General features: G+C 41.2%; 2 protein-coding genes across 9 annotated transcripts in view; one reads left to right on the top strand and one right to left on the bottom strand.

The window, feature by feature from the left end:
* Positions 1–21457, bottom strand: part of GIGYF2 (GRB10 interacting GYF protein 2) — a 268385-nt gene that overhangs the window by 136949 nt on the left and 109979 nt on the right. For 5 of the 8 annotated variants that reach the window (XM_077488487.1, XM_077488486.1, XM_077488485.1 and 2 more), the window contains exon 7: positions 18182–18222. In XM_077488487.1, coding sequence (XP_077344613.1) covers positions 18182–18222 — 41 coding nt within the window. Of the gene's footprint in view, positions 1–8257; positions 8301–12258; positions 12290–18181; positions 18223–21457 lie in introns of those variants that run through there. The other 3 variants (XM_077488489.1, XM_077488488.1, XM_077488490.1) reach the window with 2 other exon arrangements.
* KCNJ13 (potassium inwardly rectifying channel subfamily J member 13) lies at positions 10877–17351 on the top strand. The gene is made up of 4 exons (XM_077488491.1): positions 10877–11167; positions 12624–12778; positions 15039–15530; positions 15648–17351. Coding segments are annotated over exons 2-4 (1125 nt in total). The 5' UTR covers positions 10877–11167; positions 12624–12777; the 3' UTR covers positions 16280–17351.

Consider the following 21457-nt stretch of genomic DNA (forward strand, 5'->3'; position numbering starts at 1 on the left):
TTGGGTATGGGAATCAGGAAATGGAGCCTTTCGGCTTCATTTCCCAGTTCCCTACTGCGCATGCGCGAGCCGCGCTGCGCAATGAGGACAGTCCCCGCTGCCTCTGGGATCTGTGTGTTTCCCAGCAGGCAGCGGAGCACTTGCGGAAAGGGGCGGGCACTTGCGGAACGGGGCGTAAGTTACGCCCCTTTCCGCAGAGAGCTATCCCGGAAGTGGGTGCAGTTACCTGGATTATCCAGGTAACTGCACCCCCCTCCCCCCTGAAAGGTGCCGATTGTGGCACCGGAGTGGGGGAGGGTTCCGATGAGCGGAAGGTCCACTTTAGGGTGGACCTCCGCTTTAAAGCCTACGTCAGCCTAGAAATTACAAAAAAACCATCATCTCAGACAACAGGACAAAAAGCAGACAACCACACAACTGTATAAATGGTAACATAAATCTAGGGAAAATATAAAGTTATTATACAACTGAGCTTGGTTTGTCCGTTATTACTACTAAATCAAGATGCTAGAACAAACACCTTTTGAAACCAAAAATATTGCAGACGCTGAAGTGCCAAGGTGTACTATTTCTATTTGTCATAGTCCTAAAATCATATGAATGCAGACTGACACATTTGTACAACTCACACTATTGTTCTAGTAAATTGATGAAGGAATATAACAACCAATTTAGAAAACAAATAAGCCGTTTAGGTAATCTGACTGACACAAAGCAATCATGCAATCTTTAGTTGTCCCCCAGTAACCTTGGCAAAGTTGGCAAAGTTGGCAGTTCACGTTTTTTTTTATATGGCACTGTGGACTCTGCCCATTTGTACATTAGTAACTTTTTTGAGGAGATCAATATGTAAATCCAGTAATAAACAACTCATCATGCTAAAGAGCCCAACAACAAATCTAATATTTCCAGCAAAACTGATGTTGATGTTCAACTCCAAGATTTTTTAAATGTATTTTTGAATAGAGTGGTAAAGAGAAATAACCTCTCAAACTAATTGCAGTTTGTGTCTGTATTTAAAATGACCCTTTTATTCTTATAAGTCCTAGATACAAGTAGTTAGATGAAGTGAAGATAAATCTCCCCACTAGAGACAAAGAAAGTAAAACGCCTTTTTGACATGAGAAAGCACCTCTGTCAGACTGCAAGGCATATCTAAACCCAAAGTTATTATATGCTGCAACTTATCTGATCTTGGTTATAGTTGCTACAATAGGTTAATTTTTCAGGCTTTTTTTTTTTTTTTTTTTTTTTTAACAGGTGATACAGCTAATAACACTTCCTTTACTAGGGTGAGAATGCTCATTTACTATACCGTATCTATAAAGGAACAGGGTCATCACCCTGGGCTTATCTTCTGAATCGGACTACAAATGTTTCTTACTCTACTCATCTATTCTGTAGTCTGTGTAGTCTTCTGTAGTTTACAGAAGATAGCTGGAAAAGCTAAAATTATTATTCAGTATCCATTGGGTTCAAGAAAATTGATAAGGCTCCTGCAAGATCTACAGGCAGAGTAAAAAAAACAGAAGTCGTCTCCTGTGCTCAAGGGTGATGCAAGGGCGGTGGATGTGCCACAAGATCTTGCTAGCAGGCTTTGCTGCCCTTTATCGGTGGGAAAACCCAAAAGGAAGAGAAAGAGAAGAGGGCGCACCAGCTCCCTCACCACCGCTGCCAGCCAAGCAGTCTTGGCTGGTAACGGTCGTGAGACCGATGCGCCCTCTCCTATTTTTCTTACAGATCAACAGACATGTTTCTGTACTTGCAGAAAATGTACATTTCCCCCCACCCCCTTTTTTTTTTTTGCAAACATGCTATACTTGCCTGCCCTGTTCCATGGTTTTGCATAGAGCAGTCCCAAACACCCCAAACATAGCTCAGCCCCACTTTCTCCTCACAGGCTGTACCCACTGCCAGCTCAGAACGTAAAATGAAAATCACATTCAAACTGTGATGATAGTAACCTCTCAAAAAACAGGGGGATAAGGAAGAAAGATGTATCCAGATGAATCAATCTGATCAGAACACCTCACAAGCAGAATGACACCGGTTGTAGATCAAAGACTCTGTTCAGCCGATGTGTGGCAAACAAAGCATGTGAAAGCATGGAGCCAATGGCCGGCACAGGTGTAAGACAGAAACTTGATCTCCAGTAATAAGTACCGAGGCTAGTGAAAAAAGGCAAATGAGAATATGCATATTTACGTATTCCATATGGGAGAAAGTCTCCAAACATTTCAGGTAACATGCAAGCTGGTCCCAGCTTCGCAAAGTGATGAGCCTTGTAAACTGGAGATATACAAACACTTCGCCGGGATGGATGGCTTCCGTGCTAGATGTGTAACTCCGCCCTGGAGCAGAGGTTTAGGCAATTCAGTGATGGAGATCACCTTTCCAAACTATGTGGATTGGATAATTGCTTGCCTTAATCATTAGCATAACCTCACGCCAAACCCAGAGGCAACAAATCGTGAAGATGCATAGATGCGATGTCTCGCTCATGAACTGCGTGCACTAAACCGCTGAGCTACAGTGGCGGCAGGCAGGAGCATGGCGTGGTGTCAGGCATGTGAAGACATGCATCTACATGTTTCGCTAAGGACTCTAGCTTCGTCAAGAGGCGGCGCCCTCTGGCTTTGAACAGTATTTATAAACCTTTTAAATCAGCCACAGGTGTTTCATTAGCGGGTGCCTACAGCTTCATTAACACATCACAACCTTTTAAAATAACACAGATTGAATGTGAATCCAACTAGATAGTAGCAGATAACATAATAGAAACACTATGGTAATAAAAATACAAATGAAAAATGGTGCAAATATACAATGAAATAAATTTGTATATCTGTCCCATTGCACATTTAGTCCATCCATACAAGTCAAATTCACTCATAATGAGCTATATCATGGAAAGAACAGAAAAATATAAATCACTATAGAGCAGGTAAGTAAATGAATAGAAAATTAAAAAGATGAATTTCTCTTTAAGAAGCACTTTGTCAAAGTCACCTCTTCTGGCACGAATCTTAAGTGCATAAATCCCCTTAACTAGTAACCCATCGGGTTTTGACCGATGCAAAATAAAATGTTGTGCCAAGGGGCTTTCTGGTTCCTTATGTTTTATTTTACCCAAATGTTCCTCTATTCTAAATACGCAGTTGGCGTTTAGCTTTTCCAATATAAATCTTTTGACATGGACATTGCAGACAGTAGATTACCTTTGTGGTTGCAGAGTTAATCAGACTACCAATTTTAAATGTATTCACATTGACTGCATCGGTAAATGTCTGTGTATTCCACAAATTTTGTCCACATTGAAACATGCCCTTAGTTCTTGGAAAAGATAACAGCCAAGAGTACCCAGGACTCGGTACATATTCTGATTAATCGCTGCACGTCGGTGTACGTCGACAGAATGGCACGGACAGGCACATGGGCGTACAGGTACGTCCCTTTAAATTTGCCCCCGCGCCATCACACACACTAGTCGGGACCACCATGAGTAGGATCGCGGGTCCCATGGACTGGGTCGCCGTGGGGATACCCGTGATCGTCTCACGGGGAGGAAGAATGGGGAGATGCTAAACAAGCATTTCCCCGTTCTGCCTAGCAACAGTGACACTGATCTCTGCTCCCTATGATTGGAGCAGAGATCAGTGATGTGTAAAACAGCCACGCCCCCCCAAAGTTAGCAACACTAGGAAACTGCTGTGTGCCCTAGGACACACTTAACCCCTACACTGCCACCTCCTGGTTAACCCCTTTACTGCCACCTCCTGGTTAACCCCTTTACTGCCACCTCCTGGTTAACCCCTTTACTGCCACCTCCTGGTTAACCCCTTTACTGCCAGAGTCATTTACACAGGAATCAGTGCATTTGTATAGCACCGATTGCTGTATAAATGACAAGGGTCCCAAAAATGTGTCAAATGTCCAATGTGGACGGCGTAATGTCGCAGTCACAATAAAAATCACTGATCACCGCCATTACTAGTAAAAAAATAAATAAAAAATGCCATAAAACTATCCCCTATTTTGTAAACGCTATAACTTATGCGCAAACCAATCAATCGCTTATTGCAATTTTATCGGCCAAAACGGAGGGACATTTTTTTTTTTTTTTTAACACATTTTTGGGGGATATAGCAAAAAGTAAAAAATAATGCGTCTTCAAAATTGTCGCTCTTTTTGTTTATAGCCCAAAAAATAAAAAGCCACAGGGGTGATCGAATACCACCAAAAGAAAGCTATATTTGTGGGGAAAAAAGGACGTCAATTTTGTTTGGGAGCCAGGTCGCACGACCGCGCAACTGTCAATTAAAGCGACAGTGCCGAATCGCAAAAAGTGGTCTGGTCTTAAGCCAACAAAATGGTCCGGTCTGAAAGTGGTTAAGGATATCAGATAAATTAGGGGCCCCAGTGGAACAGTGGCCAGATGGAAGCCACTCCTCAGTAAAAAGGAACATGACAGCCTGCCTGGCATTTTTCAAAAGGCAACTGAAGGACTCTGAGACCATGAGAAACAAAATTCTCTGGTCTTACGAAACAAAGATTCAACTCTTTGACCTGAGAGGCAAGCGTTGTGTCTGGAGGAAAATCAGGCATCGCTCATCACCCAGCCAATATCATCCCTACAGTGAAGCATGGTGGTGACAGCATCATGCTGTGGTGAGGTTTTTCAGCAGCATTAACTGGGAGACTATTCAGAATCGAGGGAAAGATGAATGCAGCAATGTTCAGAGACATTCTTGATGAAAACATGCTCCAGAGTGCTCTGGACCTCAGACTGGGATGAAGGTTCATCTTCTGAAAAGAACAACAACCCTAAGCACAAAGCCAAGATAACAAAGGAGTGGCTATGGGACAACTCTGAATGTCCCAGCCAGAGCCCAGACTTGAACCCGATTGAACATCTCTGGAGAGATCAGAAAAATGTCTGTGCATCGACACTCCCCATCCAACCTGATGGAGCTAAAAGTTATTGTAAAGGCTCTTTGTTTAAAAAAAAAAAAAAAAAAAAAACCCATGTCATACTCACCTCTACTGTGCCGATCGTTTTGCACAGAGTGACCCTGATCCTTGACTTCTAGGGAGTTACCTTGTGGACACATTCCCGAGTCCAGCATTCGGTGTCCATAGACAGGAATGCCAGACTCGGCCCGCCTCCCTGGCACCCACGTCATTGGATTTGATTGACAGCAGTGGGAAACAATGGCTGCGCTGCTATCAATCTATCCAATCAAGAGCCGGGACCCCATGCAAAGAGGGACGGCGCATCTCCGCCGAGTGAATTTCAGGGCTCAGGTAATGGGGATGGTGATTGCTAGAAGTTTTTTCACTTAATGCATAGGATGTAAACCCCTTTAAGAGGTCCTGGAAAAAATGGGAGAAACTGCACAAAAAATAGGTGTGTCAAGCTTGTAGCATCATACTCAAAAAGACTTGAGGCTGTAATGGGTGCCAAAGGGGCTTCAACAAAGTATTGAGTAAAGGCTGAGAATACTTATGTATATGTGATTTTAGTTTTTGTAGTTTTCAGAAATTTGCAAAGATTTCATACAAACTTCTTTCACGTTGTCATTATGGGGTATGGTTTGTAGAATTGAATAAGGCTGTAACATAAGATGCGAAAAATGTATAGTGCTTTGAATATTTTCCAGGTGCACTGTACATACACAGTGGGTAAAAGTATTGAACACGTCACCGTTTTTCTAGGTGCAGTAAATACATTTCTAAAGATGCTAATGACATGAAATTTTCACCACGTTGGTAACAACCTATGCAATCCACACATACACAAAAGAAACCAAAACAAATAAGTTCAGAAAATTAGTTACGTGTAATAAAATGGAATGACATGGGAAAATGTACTGAACACGCTAACTGAAATGTATTTAATACTTTGTACAAAATCCTTTGTTGGTAATGACAGCTTTAAGACACCTCCTGTATGGAGAAACTAATCGAATGCATTGCTCAGGTGCGATTTTGGCCCATTCTTCCACACAGTCTTCAAATCTTGATCGTTGTCTTGCTGCAATGTCCACCCTCGTTTCTTTGTCATAATCCTGGTAGATGGCAGCAGATTTTTATCAGCAATGTCTTGGTACATTTCTCCATTCATCCATCCTTCAAATGACAAAGTTTGCCAGTACCGTATGCTGAAAGCCCCACACCATGATGTTCACACCTCCAAACTTCACTGTTGGTATGAGGGTGTTCAATTTTGGTCTCATCTGACCAGACTATATCCTCCCCCCATATTTCGCACTTGTCTAACTGTTGTGCAGCAAGCTTTAAATGAGCTTCAACAAGCTTTTTCTTCAGAAATGGAGTCCTGCATGGTGAGTGTGCATACAGGCCATAGCGGTTGAGAGCATCACTTCGTTTTTTGGAACAATTGTACTTGCCAATTCCAGGTCTTTCTGAAGCTCTCCAAAAGTGGTCCTTGGCTCTTGGACAACTATTCAAATTTTTTGGTCTCCTATCATAAATCTAGCGAGGAACACCTGGTCGCGGTCGGTTTATGGTGAAATGATGTTCTTTCCACTTGCGGATTATGGCCCCAAGAGTGCTTACTGGAACTTTCAAATTTAGAAATCCTTCTGTAACCAATGCCATCAGTATATTTTGCAACAATAAAGGTTGCATAGGTCTTAAGAGCGTGCTTTGATTTTACCAATCACGAGAGGTTTCTTATTTATAGGCCATCAGTTTTGACTGAACCATCTGATATTAATCTGCACTGTGGCAGGATTGCTTTCTAATTAGTGATACATTTCAGCTGGGGTCTTGTCGTTCCATGCCTTTTTGCACCTCCCTTTCTTCCTGTGTTTAATACTTTTTTCCTGTCTCATTCCATTATATTATGCAATTTAAATTTTTGAACTTATTTGTTTTGGTTTCTTTGTAGGTATGGATTGCATGGGTTGTTACAGACATGTGGTGACAACTTCACGTCAATAGCACCTTTAGAAACGTACCTAGAAAAATTGTGTTTAATGCTTATTTTACTCGCTGTGTTGAGATATAGACAATATATATATATATTTTACATACGCACACAAAAACACGTATACATACACACAAATTCATAGGTTCTAGCATTCCCACAGTTTTATAAAGCATTTCTTTCTGTTCCCTAACTTCTTATCTGGTAAAATATTATCAGCAAAAGAATCTAGGGAAAGTCTGAGCTTCCGATTGCAGCACAACCTAGCAGGTTCTGACCCTCCCCCCACTCAATCCAAAACGAAGAAAAAAGTATTGCCTTGACCTACGTATTAATGGAATGCCTTTCTTTCTCAGTTCACAGCAAAATATCTGACTAGTAGCTCAGCACTTGAGGAATTTAGGGCTCTCCAGTACTGCACAGTGCTGTTATCCTAAAATAATATTTCTGAATTTGAAAGCTGGAAGAGGAAATGCTTCACCAGAAAGAAGACTATACTGGGCTCAGCACTCTTTCAGTATATCTAATGAGAAGGTAATTGACAAAGGAAGGTTCATTGGTATTTAGAGGTGTCACAAGCCTATTTAAATGTGGCAGGGCTGTGTCAATCTTTTGGCAGTTAAAGCAGCTCACAAAATATGTATATATTTCAACAGAGTCCTTTACTATCTAGCTATAGTTTTGCTGTCAATACAGCAATGTCATAATTCCACCGATAAATTGAGCTTTTGGTTGCATTCCTGAAAATGTTTGATGGCTTTCTTAGAAAACCTTTCCATTCCCCATATTTTCGCCACTGCCCCTCCAATCCAGACTATTCTTTACAATCCCAGTTATTGCTTTGCACTAGGCTGTGTAAAAGGGTGTGGCGCTACCTCAAAAAAATTAAAAAAGATACATATAATACTCTACTAAAATCAAATTGGGAATCCAATGTCTCTGATTATATATAGAATATAACAAACACGATTAACTTCAAAAGAATATACAATCAAGAAAAAAATTATAAAAATGAAAAACACAGTGATAAAATGTGAAAGTTCAAAAACATTGTGAGATGCAATGCTAAAAGGTGGTAAGAGCGTAAAATCACCCTAAAACACACGTGGCGTATTCACACTCACCAGCACTTTTTGGTAGATATCGCTACACCAGCAATACAGGTAATGATAATTCCTTATTCTTTGCTGAACGTCAGTCAATCATGCTCAATGAAAGATATAGGAGACCACAAAGGAACAATCATAGCGTACCAAAGCTTAATAGCAGGAGTTAATGCAGGTTAGAAAAACAATGCCTACTCACATTTGAAAGTGCTGTGTGCTAGCAACATCAAAAACTTTAGGGTACTTCTGTACGCCGTCCAGATGGCCACGGCGTGTGTTCCAAAGCAAGAGGAACTAGAAACCAGCAGGCATAGAAGTGACGTCAGTGAGGGATGGGCAAACCGCCTCTATGCATTTCGTGTGATACAAGTCATCAGGAAGCATACAGAGGTATTAGATTCCCGATTTTAGTAGAGTATTATATGTATCATTTGTTTTTTTGAGGTAGCGCCACACCCTTACACAACCTTAACCACTTGAGTGTTTATTCACTTTTAAAAGGGGCAGCTTCACTCATCTATACATTGATAGTTTGGCGACATTTCTTGTCACCATCATTGCTTTGCACGGTCCACTTTTCAAATGGCACTTTTATCTCCCCCAGACACAAAAAAAAGATAATGAACACTATTCTTGATAAACAAGTTGGAAGCCCCAGCCCACCGAAATAGGCAAGCCAGAGGAAATTACAGTTACAACTGTAGAGGAACTTCCAATGTGTGGGCATGATTTGGCCAGTGTTTAGGTCAATAGATGAAGTGAGGATGGGCATAAACCTCGAGCTCACGAACAGCAGCAAGTTGAAACCTTTCAAGTCAGTCAGCTGCTTCCTAAAAATAATTTTGGCCCAGAAGTGGTTGAAGTTCATCTTAGCTAAAGAAGTTTAACTGGTACATAATCAATGCCTGACGCTGCAGATTTTGGCAGCATCCAGAAACACAAGCGATGCCTATAAGCCCACCTTAAGACCTCAACCTACTCTTCCAGGCAATAGACCTATTAGAAAGGCTGCTGCAGATGCTGTTGCTGCAAGGCAAAGCTGGTGCCTGAAGTGTCTATAGAACACATACTTGTTGCTTTAGAAATGTTAACGTTCATGTCAATGTGGTTGTTGGGCATCCAAAATGGTATTCAGAGTATGTGCTCAAGTCTCAACAGCCTTGCAGACTGCAATCAGAGTGGAGTTAAGAATGTAATTTTTATTTAAAAATTTAAACAAAAAAAAAAAAAAAAAGAAGAAGAAATAACCCTCAGCAATGTCAACTGCTCTCACTTTGGCAAAATCAACATTAAGTCTGATTCTACAAATTAATGTCAATAGATGACAGCCTTGACAGAGGTAATGATTCAAAAAAGAACAGGCAATACAAGAAGCCATGCAGCTAAATTATATATACAATGGTGAGAGATTAATAAACCTAGATGCAGATCCACAGCATAGCAGCCAGATCAAAAAACAAACCCGATAGGCATGTTAGAGAAAAGTAGACTTGCTGTGGGAAGTCAATCTTCTTTAACCCAACAGTAACAATGAGCACACATCACATAAGCGCAACTTAGGCTGCTAAATGCTAAAAGGGTTAAATCGCCGATTATTAAGGCTTCAAAGTGGTTAAAGTTGTGGAAGGGGTACTTGCGTAGCTTCTCCATACACTATTTGCTCTGGGCATGCACTGACGTGCCACTGGCAGCAGGAGGTTCAAACTTTGGGCAGGACGACAGAACAGAAGCACTGAGGGGGGTGGGATTTGGGTCATTACTTTAATATTCAGCACCACAGGCCTGAAGACGGCTTTGCTCCTCCAAGAACAATGAGGCTCTGTTCTCTGCAATCCGCTTAACTGGACAGAGGTGAGCAAAGTCCAGTGGAAAACAAGTACCCACCACCTCCAAAATGCAAACAACAAAAGTGCTGGGTCTTCATCCCATCCCCCACAGCCCACCTATGACAGTTTTCAAAATAAAAATTCGCAGTTCATAGCATGCACCTCAAAGGCCCATGATAGAGAATATACAAGAAAGGGGTTAGTACCAAAATAACAGTTGTTCCAGCAAATACATTTGTAGACTCAGCATGCATTCCCAGGGACTTTTGACCTTTGCACGCTGTAGGACACTTCTGCCAGACAAGGACTCCTGCTCTTTGAAGACCCTGCAGACTTCTACAAAGTGAGCCAAAGGCTAGCCATACATTAGACAATTTTCTCTTGGGTTTACAAAAACTATATAATATGAGGTTAAACCTAAACACTTTCAATTTGTATACAATCATGCAAGCCCTTGCACTACACAGTTGAAGGTAAATTTAAAAGCAAACTGAAGAAAATTGTAAAATGTATAGCCAGTGTAAGACATGGTGACTTAAACTAGCAGATACATAATCAGCAACGAAGACCTACAAATTTTTATTAATCAGCCTTAACTCATTTGCAGCAGCTTGCACATAATGTATTTTGATTTTGCCTTCATAAATATGTATAATAATATAATTAGTGTTTCATTTCCTTAGATGAAGCCTAGAAAACAAAAAAAAAAAAAAAACAAACAAAGTAAGCTGAACCTCCCACCCCAGTCATAAAGACAAGATAAATATTATAAATGTTTTAACATATCCAAAATGATTGCTGTTAACCCCCTTTTCCAAGTGGGCAGTAATTAGACTGTTAATGGAAAATAAGTATACCTACTGTGCACAGCTAATCACTGTGAGGGCAGTGCTGCAACATACCACCCCTTTCACTGGCATATCCCCAATAGCCTAGTGACCAATCAGAGAGCATACCGAAGAAGCCCTACCCCCAGATTTATAAACACAGGAATTTGGATTATGACTCCAGACCCAGCAAGGGCTCCCCCCATAGATTGGCAGGGAGTGTGTCACTGGCCTAGGAAGTCCGTTCAGAAGCTGCCGGGAAGGACATGTGAGAGGATCAACAAGCCGATATAAGGACTGCCCTTATTCAAGAAAATGAGAACTATGCATGTGAAACAAGTCAGTAAACAATAATCAACTGCAAGACCTGACAAAGCAAACAAGATACAAGGACAGTTACCAGAAAAACACAAAAGGGAAAAGGCAGAATTACAGATTTCCTTCAACACTAACCGGGTAAGTTTTCTGCCTTCTTTGGTCAAGTGTTGCTTGTGGTGGGTTACTGTTGAGGTTTGAAATGAAAAAAATCCCACCGCACAGGCAGTTTGTTACAGAGCTGCATCTCACTGTGAAATTATTTTGCTTAATAGTTAAAGGGGCTTGTTCATCACAATGAAGACATTGTCAAGCTTAGCTTGGCAGAGCCTGGAGCTGGTAGTACTTAGAGCAGTACCAGCGTGTGCAAAGCTGGCCTCTAACACCCCACTGCCTTACACTTATGCAGTCTGGATGGTCGACACATGCTGACCATGTGATGTTTCATCCAGTGAATTGAGCCTGTGTGCAAGCCAAGAGACTGAGTAAGAAAACTGCGTAAATCCCAAGAAATCCTCAGCTTAAATCCTATGCTCCTTTTTTTAAGAGCTCTTCTTATCAAAAATGAACCGATCACCGATTTATGGTCAGCTGTTGATATTTAAGTAACTTTTTTTTTGTAAAAGAAAAAAGCAGGATTTCAGCGTTACTGATCCTTGCAAAGCTTCCAATTTTACTTAAATCTAACAAAACATTGTATGCTTTATTTATGCAGAAACCATGCATAAATTTTACCAGAATGTTTAAGATCTAGGGTAGCATTTGTATATCTGTGTACGTCATTGGCAAAAGTCCACAAAGCAGGTGGTCACATAAACAACCATCATTAACTCTTTGCACAATGAATGCGTGTAAAACGTGTTAGGAATGTTTTTACAAAGTTATCACTCTCCTGTAAAACATGTAAAAATACAGATTACAACAACTATGGCAGGATCTTGATATGAATGTAGTGGGGTCATTAAGAGGGATCAAAAATAATTATATACACACACACCCCCAATAACCAGATTTTTTCTACATATGGGAGCATTATTCTGTAATGTATTGCTGGTATTAATAAGCAGCCCTAAGTTGGTTTTCTTCACTGCAGAGAGAGACTCTTTTCTAGCACAGCTTGATGAAAAGTCACACTGTGACAAGAATGCTGCTGTCGCAAGCCAACAGTGGAAAACTTTCCTAGCTACACTCACCGACCAGTAAAATTTTAGTCACGTCCAGGTGAATCCTACCTGCCCTCCAATGCATCCCAGAGTGAACAAAGCCTAGATATTTTCCCACAGCAGGATATGTCACATGAGCATCATGATGTTTGCGTCTAAAAGCAGCTTACCCCTGAGCGTGAAATCATAACACAAACACTCTTCCCCCCCGCCCCCCTCCCTCTGTCTGGCAACAGCTCAGAACACCGGGGTTATTGCAGGCACAGGCCCCTGCTTGCCTTCAGGGAACACAGCCAGAATCAGCTCAGGTGCCTTCGGCTGGAGGGGGTGGAAATGTTCACAAAAGGGACCAGAGAAGAAATGTCAGTCATGAAGTAGGCCTCCAAATCCTTTATTTTTAATCATCTTCATGTGAACGGTTCTGTTTTACTCAGATTGGTCAATAAACGAATGGAAGCGACGTGGTAGAGCTCACAAGCATTAAAGAAAAGTTGTCATCACACCCATTGAGTTCACATCCCGCTGGATGTTGGTTTTCTATTGACAAGAGAGACACGTGGTTCATCAGGTCTCTGACCAACTATAAAAAGTAAGTGAAAACAATGACTAAACACTGTACCAAGTTTTTCTTATGGCCTTCCAGAATGCTCAACTGAGGCACACTGGTTTTAACTGTAAACATTTAGGGCTTGCATTTCCATGCTATAATTATAACCGTGTATCTAATGTTTTTCTTGTAAATAATGGCTCTTATCAAATATTGCCTGGTCCAGGTTTCCACAAATGGGCCAACATAAAATTGTACAAAAACATTAGAGCAATGTAAAAATGCCACTAAAACACCAAAATGTCATATCTAGTTCAGCTAGAAACGCCTTCTAGTGATCTGAACACTTTTCCCCCCTTCTGCTTTCTACCTGTTTTCATACAAAGTTTATTAAACAGCAGAAATAATGAACCATTATATATTATGGGTCTATTTAACAAAGCATCCAAGTGGATGTTACCAGTATTTTCTATACTGCACTACAAAAACAAAAAGAATTGCGATGAGCAGTATACTTTATTTAAAACTATTCAAAAGATGGAATTATAGCAAACCTGTCAAGAGAAATATGGGAGCTGCAACTGCAAGTTTTTAAAAACGATAAAAAAAAATAAAATAAAAAAAAAGTGCATGCACCAAAGCATTTATCCTTAACTTTTTAACACTAATTTGTGTGATCCTGACCCGACATGTATATGCAAGGTCGTGTGCCCTGACAATACTATACTTGCTTGTTCCAGTTCAGCAGCTTACCACGTGTACGGAGGATTAAGAGAACAGCCCTAGAGTGTGCATCTTCAGTGAGCCAGAGGTGGCAGCAGTGTTGCTGTCCAATAGCTCCCAACTGTCCCTGATTTTGAAGGGCTGTCCCCAATTTGGAACAAAGCCCCTCCTATCCCTTTTTCTCCTCAGTTGTCCCTCATTTTGATCGGAACTATATAGTTGTGTATAAAATGCACTAATTTATCGGAAAATCCTTTTATAGCGTTAAACCTTAAATTTCGACATTGCTGCATTTGCAAATTCCAAAACCAGTATAAAGGAATAGTGGCAAAAGATTTTGTGGGTTTAAGCTACATTTTTTGTACAATTCTCCCTTAAAGTGGAAGCAAACCCATCGATTTAAACAGTTAAAAAAAAAAAGGCATGCCGGGAATGCTAACTGCACATTGGCTGTGCTCTCAGCCAAACTATCAAACCATCCAATGGCTGGTGTCATAACGAATCACATGTGCAGCACCATAGCAGTTGAAGATTAAACAGAGGCAAAGATGGCAGCTTCCTTGGGTGAAAACGATAGGGGAGTTTACTTCCACTTTAAGGGGGCATGGTGGGTTGGGGTAAGTTCCATGCCTACATACTTTTGCTAATTGGTGTCCCTCATTCCCATCTCGCAAAGTTGGAAGGTATGCTGACAAATTCTTTTTAAAAGTGGAAATAAACCCTCCTATCCTTTTCAGCCAATGAAGTTGCTTGTAGCCTCTGTTTGATCTTTAACTGCCATGGTGCTGCCCATGTGATGAGTTCTGAAACCAGCCATTTGATGGTTTGACAGTTTGGTCGGGAATGTAGCTTTTTTGAAAACGTAAAAGTAAAAAAAAAAAAAAAAAAAAAATGGATTTAGTTACGCTTTACCAGTTACCCGAAAGCATGCCGTGAGGATAACTCACAATTTGATTGTACTCTCAGCCATCAAAACACCTGATGTCATAACTGATCACATGTGCAGCACCATGGCTACAGCAAATTAAACACAGGCTAAGATGGCAGCTTCCTTTGCTGTTTAAGATAAGAGGGTTTAGTTCCAATTTAAGCTTGGCCCCATTAGTCAAACAAGTCCTATTTAACAAAACAACATTTGTAAGGGATATTTGCAGTCTATTTTTTTCATACAGGAACATTTATCTTACGTGCACCCATGTTTTCATGTACTTCAAAAGGAAATCTGTCATCTATGTAGGCTACTACAGCTGCCTTTCTAAAGATCTTTTAAAAGTCAAGGAGCCAAAAAGGGAGCTGCAGATCTCATCTGCATGCATGTTCCAGGACAGTGAAAGGAGTTTTCAGAGGGGAATCCGTAATGGCAACAAATATTTTTCAGTAAAAACATTTTTCTTTGAAACATAAGTCTTAATTTTATTGACAAGCCAACAGTATGTTTATTCTGCTGCTTTTAGCGAGACTAGATATACGTATGTGTGAGTGAACTACCATATCGAATATTAGAACCATATAGGTCATATGCACCTTCTCATATTGCTTCTGTTCAACAGCTCATGTTATGGTCTTGTTCTCTTTGCAGTGGTGCTGCAGGTCAGCGCAGATCGTGAGGACGACACTCACAGCCGTTCCCCAAGATGTACATTGCTCAACTCTTGTTCTTATCGACTGGTGAATAAGGATGGACATAGCACTATAAAAGCTGTTGGAATCCAGGGGCAGGGCCTGTCTTACCTGCGTGACATATGGGGATTGTTGCTGGATATGCGCTGGCGATGGATGATGTTGGCTTTTTCTGCTTCCTTCCTGGCCCACTGGCTATTGTTTGCAGTCTTTTGGTATCTACTAGCGGAGATGAATGGGGATCTGGCGCTAGACCATGACGATCCACCAGAAAATCACACAATCTGTGTCAAGTACATCACCAGCTTCACTGCTGCTTTTTCATTCTCTTTGGAGACACAGCTCACAATCGGATATGGAACCATGTTTCCAAGTGGGGACTGCCCAAGTGCTATTGCGCTTCTTGCAGTCCAAATGCTTCTGGGACTAATGCTGGAGGCTTTTATTACAGGTAAGATAGTCTTACTGTACGGGCGATGGACTGAATTAGCCAACAAATGTAAAAAAAAAATTCTGGTCTCTTGTAAGATATGCTATACTCACCCGCTGTCAATTTTGTATTTCACAGGTGTATTTGTAGCCAAAATAGCAAGACCAAAGAACCGCTCTCCTTCAATCCTCTTTTCAAGACTAGCAGTGGTGGGTAGTCCTGAAGGAAAGCCATGCTTAATGTTCCAAGTTGCCAACACAAGACCTAGTCCCTTGACCATGGTGAGAGTCAGTGGAATTCTTTATCAAGAGAGAGGCGATGGACAAATTCAACAAATCAGTGTGGATTTTTCACTGGACAATCAAGCTTGCAACTTGGAGTGCCCTTTTTTCTCCTTCCCTCTTACTTACACCCACAGTCTATCTCCTGGAAGCCCTTTGGCAACCTTATTGCAGCGCGAGACTTTATCCCCTTCAGGTCATTTGGAGCTTGTGGTCTGTTTATCTGCTACTCAGGAAGGCTCAGGTGAAATCTGCCAGAGCCGTACCTCATATCTACCAAGTGAAATACTGCAAGGTCACCGCTTTGCACCATGCCTTACTCGTCGACCTGAAGGTGGATACCATATCTGCATGGAAAATTTTGGTCGTCCCCTCCCTGAGTTACCACAAGCTACACACAGACAATCCTACAAAACTGAGCTGGAAGTTTGTGCCAATGGGCAGAGAGTTGACACCTTTCAAATCTGCGAGACTGGACTGGGAGAGTAAAATACTTGAACTCTGTTACTTTCCTAAGCCCTTTCAGCCATCCTCATTCCGATAACAATGCTGACACTTTTCTGAAGGAAAATCCCACAGGAAGAGAGGGTGGTATTATCGAGGCTCCAAAAGACTGTTCTGTGATACCTTATCAAAGTATATCAAGCACTAGAACCCCTTTGATACTGCAGGGGTTTGTGGGACATTGCCAGCATAGCAATGTACAACTACAATAATGAATTGCTCAGGGGAGTGCAAGCACTCCAAAAAGACAGAATAGACTTGAGATAATTATGTGCAGACAGTGGACTAGCACATTTATATATGTACACCATGCAAACATTCACAGCTGTTAAAATGCAGATGATACAATGGAGACATCTGGGAAGCCAATTTTGATTGATTCACATGAGAAGGGGTTGTATTAAGCTGTCCCTCAAAATGTGGAGTGCACTGTATTTAGCTAGACAAGAAAACTGATACACTTACAATGCTAACATGAAAGAGAACAAAATAGACGAATGCAGGTACATTTATATAGCAAATATACATGCATGCTTCCTTGACATTCATGTAAGTTTTATATAGACCTTTATATATGATAGAGACAGGCATACAGCAAACACACAGATGAGGAATATGCTAAACCACATGCACACAAGTTTGACCTTTGCTATGAATCATACTCTGCTCCTAGTGGAATCACTGTACTAACCCTTAACACCACCTCAATGGCAGACTACCAGGAGAAACAACAGTTAGAAACAGGGAGAAATGCTTGTGCCAGAGTAGAAGAAGCAAAGGGACTGCACAGAGGCTGGTCCTGCAATTCCCACTCGATATATTTGTGACAATAAACCAGAATAAACTGTGTGCTTCCAGCTAATTCCCTGCTGCTGATCAATGTGTCTATGCAGACAACTACATACAGAGCGATTCCAATGAGAGGGCAACATGACAAGAAATGTTTATCTATGACACAGCTATTGTAACCAGCCAGTGAACACTTGCCTTCTTGTGTTGTGTGTGAAAGATATATATCCTTCAAGGCTGCAAAAAAAGCATCAGCATTTGATTACTATGTTTCCAGTCAGTTTATTTCTCAAAAGGCAAGTGACTAACACTGGCTAAGAATACTAAAATTAAGGTCAAGTATTTTATGGTCTGTCAGGCATACCACTTTGATTTAAGCAAGCACCAATGAACATACCAAAACAGAACTCTTACGGCAACACATGAATGTTCTGAAAACACCATCAGGGTTATTTTGTTTTTATATATAAAGGGGTAATATACAGATTTTTTTCATAATGCTCACTAGATTGAGAAGAAACAATCACACATGCGGTCATACAAACTAGGAAACATACAATTTGATGAATTAGGCAATACTAGAGTTTATTCTGTTTCAACTTTATGCCCCCTTCAAATCTATCGTGATCTCCTTGTATTATAATTGAAGGAGCACTATTATTGCAACAGTTTTACCTGACTACAATCTGTGCACACAGCAATCCTCTTGACTTTTTGTGTCTTGTGTTTCTGCATTAGATGTATGAATTTTAATTTTTTTTTGCTCCTATCTGGCCACATTACCTGCTCAGCATGCCAGAGTGGGACAAATTTCAAATGAGAAAAGTTCAGCTACAACGTGGCAATGAAAATCTTCACTTTTTTGATCTTGAATTAAGAGGAAGCATGACATAGTGCAAGGAATTTGTAGGACATATTTTCAGTGTCAACTACATATTAATTGCAGGCCTACTGAAAGAAAACAATATGCTTGCTCATAACTAAAGCAGAGTAACCCTTTAAAAAGCAATTGATTTAGCTCAGTAAGCACTAAATTAACTGTGTATGTACATACATCCAACACCAAAACTATAGCACACAAAAGGAGAAGACAATTACCTGCTTCTTTTCGTGTTGTTTTTTCAAATCGCCGATCTCCTCTGTTGGGGCAGAAAAAGATAACCTTCAGACACATGCCACAAATTTTTACAAATCTCCTTCTGCTGGTATCATATTTAACTCTAAGACATTAAATAGAAATTTTAAAGCTCAAGTTTATCTTTTAAAAATATATAGATATATATCTTCTCTGTAGCTTTAGCAACTTAGCTTACCTGTAATGATGTTCCAAGTTGAGCAGGCAGTTGGATCCTGTAGTAAATGTCTGTGCAAGAATGCCCAGGCTCCTCCTTGCCACTAAATTTCCGATGCGGACAGTGTTAACAGCAGCTTAACAGCTGCAATGAACAAGCTCTCGACAGTGATCTACCCCCTCCTCCATTGGTAAAACATGTTCATAGTGTACACTACAAGTAACATCTTCTGTGAATGGTGGGAAGTCAGATGAATTACACAATCCTCTCCCCCATTGCCCCACAGATCAAGTTATATGCAGCATACACTGTGAAACAAAATGTTCCCAATAGAGGAAGAGAGGAGAGGTGGGAGGAGGGGGGAAGCTTCCCATCAGGAGCTTGTTCATTGCATTGTCAGAAAAGACTTGGCACTATTATTGCAAAGCCAGAATTTCAGCGACAGGAAGAGGACTGGGCACCCAGTACAATACATTTCTACAGGATCCAGCTCCCATCACATTGTGCGACACAGGTCATTACAGATCGTTTTTTGCCTAAACAGCTTTAAAAAAGGTACTCGAAAGCAGGTCATACATTTAAAGAACCATCAACTTTTCCTAGATCCAACAGCTTCAGACAATCTTCCTGTTCAAGACAATTATTCAACACTAACGGAGGGAAGAAGAAATAAAAAAACATGGGTGCTCAACCTGTGGCCCTCCAGCTGTTGAGGAACTACAAGTCCGATCATGCCTAAAGTGCAACTGATTACAAGTACTGCCAGCATATGAATAGTAGTATCCATGTTAATTACTGGAAGATGGAAGATTACTGGAAGATAACACACTAAGTCCAACTCAGCCAATTATATTATACTATTATCAGATAGTATTATTTGTATAATTGGGGAATTGGCTAGAACCTGTTGCAGTTTGTCTCCTTTAGGCTGGGTTCACACCACAGCGATGCGGGAACGCCGCGAATCCGCGGCGTTTTCCCGCATCGCATGACTCCCGCCGGCAGTTCACACTGCCCTATGCGAACTGCTGGGAGTGTCAATGAAATGTTAATGACACCCCAAGATCCGTCCGCATATCGCAGTGCGATCTGCAGACTCGCACAGGAATCGGATCGCATGGTGTGAACACCCATGCGATCAGATTCTGCTGCGGACCAAAAAAAGGGTCCCATGCGAGTTTGCTGCGGGAGCGATGCGAATTCAGCCATATTATCTGTATGGCTGAACTCGCATCGCTACGGAGATCGGATGTGATTTGCACTGCAGTGCGAATCACATCCGGATCTCCCCCCGCAGCAGTGTGAACCCGGCCTTAGGGATATTTCCCTTAAAATTCTGTTCTGCTCACTGCATAGGAAGGAATCCTCCCAACAAACCCTGACAGAGGTTCTAAACTTTCCCAATCCAAGTAAACAAAAAGAAGTTTCAGTTTCTTCTCCTGATGAAGACACAGCACTGGCCTTGTGATAACATATGAAGTGAAATTTCAGTATATTTACTGACGGCAGTAAATGACAGGTTCAAATGGTCGTGGTAGTCGGCTCTTTGTAACGGTGTATATGTAGAGAGAAAGGATGAGGACCCTCTTAGGTCTGGAAAGGGGACAACAATTATGAGTGCACTTTGTCTTTCAGAATGACCCAGATAAACTCCAATAATGCTGCTTTACAATGGAAAACGAGAATTGTTGTACTCACTGTAAAATCCTTTTCTTGAAATTCACTTAGGGACCGAGGTAGTGCTACCTACCAGAAAACTGGCTACTGGCCAAATAAAATAAAAAATAAAAACACACAGAACTAAGTGAAAAGAGACTCTTATAGCTCAACCCACATTCAGACACCAGAGGGAAATTGTCTGGATGTAACTGGTCCAGATATTGTTGGCCGATAAAGTCTGCTTGATAACTGTCTACTCATTGAACACAAGGCTAAAATGTGAAGTTCTGCCCTTAACAGCATTCGATATACCTCATTTGCCAAAGTGAGGCCGCTGGTTCCTTTCTAATGGTTGATGCACACTGCTGTGCACAAGTTTTAGGCAAGCGTGAAAAAAAGGTGTAAATCAAGAATGCTTTCAGAAACAGAAGTGTTAATAGTTTGTATCAATTACCAAAATACATAAATCCTTTATGAACACATGCACACAGGTTTTAAGGGAACTCGGCAGGCAGGTTGTTACAAACATCTAACCACAGACCTTCTGCGGATGTAGGTTACCTCCACTCCTTCGCTCTCTTCATGTAATCCCAGCAGACCTGATGTTGAGAACAGGGCTCTGTGGGGGCAAAACCATCACTTCCAGGACTTGTTCTTTAAGCTCCATATAGTTCTTAATGACATTGGCTATATGTATGGGGTTATTGTCCTGCTGCAGAATAAATTTGGGGCCAATCATACACCTCTGAGATGGTATGGCATGATCTGCCTCCATTTTTCATCACTAGGGACACTATTGCTGCTGACCAAATCTCTAATTCCATTAGCAGAAATGCAGCCCCTCAAACTTGCAAAGAACCTCCATTATGTCTCACTGTTGCCTGCAGACACTTAATATTTTACTGCTCTCCAGTTCTTTGGGGGACAAACTGCCTCCTACTACAGCCAAATATTTCAAATTTTGATTCATCAGTCCAAAACACCTGCAGCCCTTTTTCTGCACCCCAGTCCTAATGTTTTTTCATGCATAGTTGAGTCATTTAGACTTGTTTTCACATCTGAGGTATAGCATTGTGGCCACAATTCTTTCATGAAGACCACTTCTGTGCAGAGCTCTCCGGATAGTAGTACTGGACATCTTTTGATGTCAAAGGGAAGCATGATGTGTCTTATCTGTTTCCTTGGCCTCAACATTGCCAGTTTTTGTGCTTCTGCAAAAGGGGTTAAACAGCACATCTTGAAACCCCAGACTGCTTTGAAATCTTTGCCTGGGAGACACCATGCTGATGAAGTATAACTACCCTGTGTCTTGTTGCTGTGCTCAGTCTTGCCATGGTGTATGACCTGTGATGTGAAACTGCCTTCCACAACCTTACCTTAATAACAGAGTTTGGCTTTTCCTCACTCCTCAAATTTTAAGCCT

The sequence above is a fragment of the Lithobates pipiens genome, unplaced genomic scaffold (genome assembly GCF_037356315.1).
Source record: "Lithobates pipiens isolate NorthernLeopardFrog02 unplaced genomic scaffold, aLitPip1_a1.2 Scaffold_18, whole genome shotgun sequence".
NCBI lineage: Eukaryota > Metazoa > Chordata > Amphibia > Anura > Ranidae > Lithobates > Lithobates pipiens.

Excerpts from the sequence above, each read along its gene's own strand:
- KCNJ13 (XM_077488491.1), top strand. Across the intron at positions 15,531-15,647 it reads GCTGGAGGCTTTTATTACAG|GTGTATTTGTAGCCAAAATA; the intron begins GTAAGATAGTCT and ends TGTATTTCACAG.